Here is a 9363-nt window from a genome sequence, read left to right as displayed (position 1 = left end):
CTTTTAATATTTTTGTACGATAATGAAGTTATATGTTGATCAATTATTTATTTATTTTTAACATGAATGAAATATTTGGCGTCTTGGTATTAATGCATATTGACAATGAGTTTTATAAAGATGTATAGTATAAAGTGTTCTGTTATTATTATTTTTTTAAGTTATGTTATTTCTTGTTGATTATAATATTGCAAAGGTTATTTGTATCTAGGGGTGTCAATTCGGGTCAACGGTTCGGGTTTGGGTCGAACTCGGAACTGACCCGGCACTATTCGGGTCAACCCGAACCAGATCCGTTTTTAAAAACTGGTCAGGTTTCCGGACCCGAACCTGACCTGACACAAATGACCCGGGGTTTACACAAAATTGCTAGTTTTGTGTCAAAAATCGGGTCAATCTTTGATTTTCGGGTAAAAACTGGTCAAAAACGGGTTAATCTCGGGTTTTCGGATCAAATATGAGTTTTCATGTCACTTTCGGGTCAATTTTGCTGGGTCAACCCGAACCCGACCCTATTTTTAAAACGGGTTGATTTGTTGAACCCGAACCCGACCCGTTTCGGTTTCGGGTTGACCCGAACCTGCATTTTTTCGGGTCGGCTTTGGGTCGTGTCAAAAATTGACACCCCTATTTGTATCGAATAAGACGGTTGAACACATCATTTGATATGCTAAAAAGAAATCTCTATAAATGTTCTAATATAGCCTTCCGGTGGAAAAGCTTGACATCACTTCAATCGTATTATGTAACAATTATTTCATAGCTATAAAATGTCCAAATTGATATTTGTACATATGGATTTAAAACATTTGGGAGATCCAACATATTATATAGATGTAGGTTAGTGCTTGTGATTTTATACAACTTGCCTTTATGGATGTGCATGAAATAATTTTTTAATCTTTTTAACATTGATCATTTCAAGTACTAAAAATTCAACAATAATTTTATATGTTTTCTTGCTACTGCTTATTGATGAGCTTAAAATACTTTGAAATAAATGAATTAACATTTATGATAAATTTAAGAAATGAAATTTTTAAATGAGGGATGTTGTTATGTGGATAATTAATGATTTTCTTGCTTATACAATGTTGTATGGATGAAGCACTCACAACTAATTGGCATAAACTTATGATATGGAGGGCAGCAAAACATTGTTTTTTTTTTTTCCAAATAATGGCAAAACTAATATTCTTTTATTGCTAGAAATACTTTCAATGAATTACCCTTATCATAAATAGTAGGATAAATTAAAAAAAATATATATAAAAAATTGAAATGTAAAAGGTACTGGCAAGCAAAAAATCCCTATTTTTGGAGAGATTGTTCTGTACGGACATCAAACGGTTCAAAGACTAACAATAATGCGACATGTCACCCAGTACCGAACGGTATTGAGCACCGGTACCAAATAAAAAAGTGACGTGACGTGTTCTAATTAATATCCAGACGCGGTCCAGAGTTCACACAAAATAATTTTTCTTATCTTTGGCAAAAAAACATAATTGCCCAAATAGAAACATATTTTGAATGTTCTCATACTTGCTTCATAATCTCATTGTGTATAACCCTGATGTGATGCATATAAAAATAAAATGTATTTGAGAACATATATAATATTGTGATAGATGTGAAGAAAAATACAAATGATAACATTAAATGAAGGCTCGACATTGAAATATTATGCAAAAGATCTAAAGCTTGCAATGATTAAACTTGATGAGAGGAAGTCCAAACATAAATATTTATAAATATTAGTGAAAGATCAAGTCTAATTGCACTATTGCAGGCTACCAAGATCTAATTGCCAAATCAGATTTGGTCGTATAAAAAAACCATTATTTTTTTTCTGGAAAATAAAAATCATTAAATTCAATCCAAGACAATGATATATTCCATTTTGTTTAATTCTTAACCTTTAAATATTATTTTATAATTTAACTTGTAAACATACGTATAAAAATAAATATGAATACATGCATAAATATATAAGCAATCAAATCAAGTTTATTACATTAATTATTTTGTTGATTTTATTTCAATTTTTTTTCACTATGGAAAACTTATATAATTTTTGAATGATTTTTAATATGATTTTTGCTGACGGAAATTTGTACTGATGAGGGAGGACAATGGCCCCCCTCCCCTTGGAAAAATTAAAACTTTTAATACAATAAAAATTATTTTTAATTTGCTCTCCCATCCCAAATTTTATTTTTTTTGCTCTCAACCAACCTTTTTTCACTCAATTTACCGCCCCAAAAATCAAAAAACCTTTTGACCTCCTGTCATTTTCATCCAATTATGTTAAACTTTTCTAACATAAAAAATAAATTTGTGAAAAACAATTATGTGAGTAATAAATTATATATAAATTTGTCACTTGCTCCTTTAAGAACTAATATTGTTCCGCCCCTATTGCTACATACATAATAATAGAATATATATATATATATATATGGTTATGAGATTTGAACGCCAACAGCAGCGAGGACTTATCGTCCGTCAACCAATCAGCCACACCGCTTGGGCAAATTATTACATCCGGTGTCAGGACACCAATTCAAACATGTCACCTCACTAAAATACATCGGGTCCCAATGTATTTGAGTGACGTGGCGCAACTGGATTGAATGTCCGGACGTAATAATTCGCCCACCGCTTGATCCTAAATACTATAATATCATAATAATATAAAATCAATGCACATCTCCGCATGCAGAACATGGGATAAACAAACAGCACTAGCTAGTTATGTGTGGATAAAATCCATGCACATCTCCTTCACAAGCAGAAACACACCTACCAGAAAATCATTTCTTCCAAGATTTCATCATTCTGCATGAACAAAATTCTAGCCATAAGTAGAGCTCTGCGGCGTTTTATATTACAAGAACTCCTAATGGACGAACAGCCCATCCAAAAAATTTATACAAACTCCATTACAAAAAACGCTGTTAATCATGCCAGAATAGGAAAGTTCCTCCTATTCCTATTCTTATAAGCTCTTTCAAGAAGCTGCAGAAGAAATCTGATTAAAATCAACCAAAATTGCTTCTTGCTGAGATAGTACTGACAGCCAGGATCAAATGGAAGCAAGACTGGACTTATAAAAGTTTAGAGCTTCTAAATAAGGATCCTTCTCTTTCAAACTACAAATCAAATTGTTGCCAGTTGCGACTTCTATAGTAGTTTCATGCATTCCTTCATTGTTCTTCGCAGTCTCTTCAGCATAATTGTTGCCTGTGCCATTATTCTTCAAATAAGTTGTGTGAGAGATTAAACCAGAATAGCAGCTGGGAAAAGCATGTTCGGATGTATCGGTGCCAGGAACTGGTGCTTGAATAGCAAGAGTTTGTTCTGTGGATAAGGACTTAGAAACTTGGAGATCCAAAGCTGGATCGTTAAAAGAAGTCCTAGCTTCGGTGTAAGCATTTTTATGAATCTTGTCTGCACCTGCGTTGCAGGAGAAGATTGAGAAACATTATAGAGAGGAGCATGGTGTGGTGCAAAACAAACACAAAAAAAGCAGAAATTTGGCGAAGGACACAAGAAAATTGAAGAGTTTTACACAAAAAGATATTTTTTTGGGGACTTTCAAGCTAATTAAGTTAAATTCACAGACACATCACATATACAAGCTTTGAACCCATATCTTTTAATTGGTAATCAAAACTCTCAACCAACAGATCAAGATGAGCTGCATACAAAAATTAATTTGACGTGCTATGATTCTCTATTGAATACGGCTGGTAGCTCGTCGTTGACTATTTTTGGATTTATGCAACTACATTCAAAGGAAATAAAGATACTAGATCCAAAATAAGATCCTATTATAAATAAGTTGAGCTGAATTAAGGGTAAAGTAAATGTAGATATTACACAAATTTACACAATATTTTGGAGAGATTCATTGAACATTGACGGTTAAGGATGTTAAGGACGATAATCTTGGACAACTAAGATTGAAAAGAAGGCAAGGAAAAATGTTTGGCAAGGGATTTACGAGCTGATCTAATGTGTAGAAATAAGAAACATGTAGTTGATCGGAAGCAACCTGATCATGAACAAAGTGAAGGCCGATCGCAATGTGTTTAATCCCAGAGTTAAAGACAAGATTGGCACAAAAATAAGTAACATCAGCATTATCGTAATAGATTGCAGAGGCAAGCATTTCATTGAGTGAGTTAGTAGGCCAGTTAAGCTCAACAGAGGTAGAACTAAGGGTGCTTGCAGACAGCAATGGCAACATTAGGATGAGTTAGCGGGATGTATTATAGAGAGCAAAGCACTTGACGATGGAGGATGACATTGGCAGAGAGCTATCATCCTTGAATCTTAAGCTCAGTTATTGCAAGTGGAGTGGAGACAGCTTCGGAAGTGGGCATGTTTACACAAGTGAGGAGATTTGTAATGTTTTGTTGCTAAGAGATAAATAACCCTGCATATGCACATTGAGCCTCCAAGGAAGTAGGGAAACCATCGAAGACCTTCGAGAGATTCAATGGTAATAATGTCATCAATATAGATAAATAGATAAATCACAATGTAGCATGGAAAGAGACTATAAGAGTGATCATTGGTGAAGCCATCAAAAAGTAGGAAATTAAGAAGTTCATTATAACATGCTTGAGGTGCTTGTCAAAGCTCATAAATAATTTTGTGAAGGCGGCACACATGAGTAGTATAGGCCACATTTTCAAGCCCAGGTGGCAGCATCATATAGGCTTCAACAAGGAAACCTTAAGGAAATGCATGACATCAAGTTGGGAGAATACACTAACTGTTGGTGATTGCCAAAGCAAGAAGTACTTAAATAGCAAGTTTGACTACGGCTGGAAGTCTGGAGATGTCAACTCCAGGCTGTTGGTAAAAGCCTATAGTGAGTAGGAGAACCATCAAAATGTTTCTTAATTTAAACAATCCACTTTCTGTCAATAATATTTGGTGTTGGGGGTTTTGATACTAAGGCCTAGGTTTTGTCGGCGAGAAGAGAATAGACGTAAGAGCCGGTCTGAACGGGTCAAATCAGCAAGCAAGTGAGCGGAAGTGAAAGCGATCGATCAGGCCCAAACACGATTGAGCCGAACGCTAGCGCGCTTAAGTGTGACCGAGAGAGCGCATTTCCTTGAGCATAGAAGGAGTGGCTTGGATCAGTAGCGAGGGATTCTTTGTTCAATTTCAGGATTTGCTTTGAGAGTCTGAGACAGATGAAAGAAGAGTTCATACGATCTTGTTCAGTGGAGTTGGAGACAGAACAAAGAAAGTGCAGGATCTCTTTGGCAGAGTTGGAGAAAGAGGAGCAGAAGAAGAGGAGGTTGTTTAACTCTTTTCAGTGGAGTCTGAGACACAGAAAAAGAAGAATTTGGGATCTGGTTCATGTGACCTGGTTCAACAAATACAAAGAGGTTCCATAAGTTTCCTATTTGACGGAGAAAGGAAGAGTTACATGATTTCATTTGATTGAATCAGGTTGGGATATTTTGTTTGACAGGGAAGAGGCTGGACCGTGCAATATCATTCAACAAAGAGAGAATAATTGAAGGTAATAAGGAAATTTAGTTAAATTTTAGTCTTTTATGATGAAATAATAAATAAAATAAAATATAAATTGATAAATTTGTTCACCTTCTATATTGTCTTTCATAATGTTCGATATTTTCGACACGTTTGACCAATTAATGTTGTCTTTGATGCCATTTGACACCTTTGACTAAAAATTAATCTGAAAAAATATAACATTTTTATATTACCGATGCTCGTGTTTAATTATCTTAAATGAAAGGTTTAATGAATTATTTAGGATACTCGTATGCATTTTTTTTATATTACAAAATTATAATTAACCACTAAGTTTCATGAATGAAACTCAACTTACTAAATGAAATATGTTGTCTTTGATAATGTTCGATACTTTCGATGGCGTTCGACTAATTGACGTTGTCTTTGATGTTGTTTGAAACCTTTGACTTAAAATTAATCTAAACAAATATAAATATATAATATAAAATAATATTTTATGTAAAATGATATTTTTATATTATCACTGCTCATGTTTAAATGAAAGGATAACTCATATCTTAAATGAAAGGTTTAATAATTATTTAGGATAACTAATATACATTTTTTTATACTAAGAAACTATAATTAACCATTAAGTTTAAAGATTGAAACTCAACTTACTAAATGAAATGCTTCAAGTAAATCTCCTGATATATTTGAGGGCCGACAGAGAAAGTTTTGTATGCAGAAGAAGAGTAGCAAATATGAATAGGCATGTAAAGTTTCTATGTACTTGATTCCTGTTCAATAGCTTTTAAAATTTGGAGTAAAACTGAATTATGTCTTAAATCAAGATAGATAAATAGTGGCTCTTCAAAAATTTTGGATGATAGCGTATTAGATTTATAATTGTGGTTTGAAAGAAATTCAACAATCGAACACTGCTTGTTCCCAACTTGATATCTCAAGTCTTTGAGTTGGGTCATGACAAGTGAACTCATAAATCATTGCCATAGCCATGCAACCTGATTTTGGGCTTGTTTAAAGGTGGAGGACACAATAGTAGTGAAGTTAGTGATGGTGTGGAGTTTGTGGGAGAGAAGTTAATAGATGAGTTCAGTGTTTGTGAGGAAGGCACATACATATCAATCATGGTTTAAAATTGCGCAATATGAGGCTCGCCTTGAGGCCCACCTTTGCGCAATTCCAATAAAAAACGTCTCAAGTTTTTTTATGAGGCTTGCGCCTCAACTTGGCTGAGGCCCGCCTTGAGGCCCGCCTCGTCTCACTGGCATGAGGCTTACGCCTATTAAAACTTACATAAATCTTGAAGTAAATGTCCGACATTGGACTCTATAGGAGAGGAGGAAGGGGAGAGAGCAGTTCACCATAATGATGATTCAAATGAAGAACCCCTTAGTGATAACAGTGCTGATGACTTACGAGTTCTTATGTGATATGTCATTGTTAATTATTTTGGAAATTGGAATTATATGTTAATGAAAAGAATATTGAGATTTGGGAAAGATAGAATTTTGAGTTGAACTATATTTCATGTTGCCATATTATTGAATATTTTGATTTCACTTCATATCTTATGTTTTTTTATGTTTTATATTATTCACTCATTAGTATATAAAAAATTTATCATTTTCTGGTTTACGCAATCTTTTGATTTTGAGGCTTAAGCCTTAAAACGCCTCGCCTCACGAATGAAAAATGCCTCAATACCCGAATACGCAGTTTTAAACATTGATATCAATAGCAAAAAAATAGCAAATAAAGGTGCATGGAGTGGCAAGACACACCCTTGACGTTATTTCCTTGGCACATCACACATGTTCAAAATAACACACACTATTTGTGCCAAATAGGAAAGATAGTACATGGTGTAATCCCACATGACGTGTGTTTTTATTTTTGTAAATTTAAAATTAATATTTATATTTATATTTATTAATCATATCATTTATTTAATAACTTAATAGTACGGTCATTACATATAAATGTGCCTTAATTTCTAAAATAGATGGCATAAGTTATTTATAAAATATCTTTTATATTTCATCAAATTAATTGATGGCAAAATTATGTTCCCTGTTATTCACCATTTCATTCACCCATTCAAAATGAAGGAAAAAACATTTGAATACATGCTTGCGTATGGGTAATCAATAAAAGGTTGGACATAATTCAAATCACAAATTAATATATATATATATATATATATTATATTATATATAATATAAATAATATATATATATATATATATAGCGTCAAAATATGTAATATTGACAAATGAAGGTGATAATAATTGTATGACATATATTTTCTAGTGCAAATGAAAAAGATTATGAATTACAAGATGATGTTGATGAAGGAAATGATGTTTTTTTGACATTTGATGAGATGAATACTAGGAAGACTAGTGCCATTTAAGATAAAATAAATAGATTTAAAAAATTGTTACAATGTTTTGAATTTTGAGTGATTGAGTTGTTGATTACCTGAACTTAAACATCATTTTGAATGCTTTTATTATCATGATGATTTATATTTCTATTCAATAATATTTCATATTAATAAATATTTTTATTTACAATTATTTAATATTAAGCATCATGTTTAAAATGATATGCTTTGTGCCGTGCGCAATGTGCTATGGATCCATGAGAAATTTTGTATAATGGTGTGACATTCGCCGTTCACAAGCACAAAGAGACATGGCATTTTATGATTGTGCAATGAGATAAGGTGAAGATGGAATGAGCTGGGATAGGAGGGATGTTGCTACAATTGGTGAGGCATCATAGATGGCAAGTAATGATATGGCAAGGTCTATGGTGGGTGACGTACCAACGGAGTAGTGATACTTGTTCACAGCCATGGGCTGCTTTGTATAAAGAAACCGATTAGACTAAATGCACAATGATTTATTACTTAAGAGGTTTTTAGCCATTTGGGAAAATTACAGGCTCTGACCTTAAACATAATTTAATTGTCATTTTACAACAAAAGCACCTATTTGATGGGCTCCGAGCAAAACTATTTACATGTGATGCCATTTAGTGAGAACACCACTGGGTAGAGAACATATCATGCCTTTATTGGTGAGAGATTGTTTGAGAGTAAATCATAGTAATTACTCGTTAAGACATTGGCCATCATAAATTTATCAGCCTTGATAAACTGTTGTAGAGGGCCCCATCTAGTGGGGGCAATGAGGAAAAAGGATTCATCTAGTCGATCTCACGTAATAAGATAAAAGGCTTAATGTTATTGTTGTTTTTGCGAGATGATGATGCTCAAGTAGATGAGTGGCTTTAGAGATAGAATGTGAAACAAGTAAAAACGTGAAAAGGTTGGAGTAGCTCTAGTGGCAAATAAAATTAGAGGGAGTCGCCTTAGATGGTTTGGTCGCATAAAATATTGGCCTTTCAATGATCTCGTTAGACCAATAGATGTACTAGAGTTGGACTAAGTTAAGAAAGGTAAGGGTATAATTAAATAGACATGGTTAGAAAGTTTTAAAAATTACTTTTTTTTTATTAGATTTAAATGAAAATTTGACTCTTAATAGGAAAAAATGGAGAAAACTTATTCATGTAGCTGACCCCCGTAGTGGGATAAAGGCTTGATGCTATTGATGTTGTTTATGGGTAGTAGATGTTAATTATGTATGAAATTTGATTGTGTTGATCAATCAAATTGTATTGTTGCCTCAAACCTCAAGTCAATTTCTCGTGCTCGTTAGGATGGTTCTCCCCATGCTTCGGTTCGAGAGCCCTGGCACTGTAAAATTGTTGGGAGAAACAACAGAGTGCTGCAACCATGTGAAGTGCGGTAGCATTGCGGGTT

At 33.6% G+C, this 9363-nt stretch overlaps 1 protein-coding gene across 2 annotated transcripts in view; it reads right to left on the bottom strand.

Moving 5' to 3' along the window:
- Positions 1–2842: 2842 nt before the first annotated feature.
- Positions 2843–9363, bottom strand: part of LOC110107473 — a 78281-nt gene continuing 71760 nt past the window's right edge. The window contains exon 10 of one of the 2 annotated variants that reach the window (XM_020837744.2): positions 2843–3459. In XM_020837744.2, the coding sequence (XP_020693403.1) occupies positions 3089–3459 (371 nt within the window). In that variant the 3' untranslated portion in view covers positions 2843–3088. The remainder of the gene's footprint in view (positions 3460–9363) is intronic. The other variant, XM_028698541.1, reaches the window with a different exon arrangement.

Source organism: Dendrobium catenatum, unplaced genomic scaffold (assembly GCF_001605985.2).
Source record: "Dendrobium catenatum unplaced genomic scaffold, ASM160598v2 fragScaff_scaffold_1105, whole genome shotgun sequence".
Classification (NCBI taxonomy): Eukaryota; Viridiplantae; Streptophyta; class Magnoliopsida; order Asparagales; family Orchidaceae; genus Dendrobium; species Dendrobium catenatum.
The sequence above is the reverse complement of the archived record's forward strand: the minus strand, read 5'-3'. Positions and strand labels throughout refer to the sequence as shown.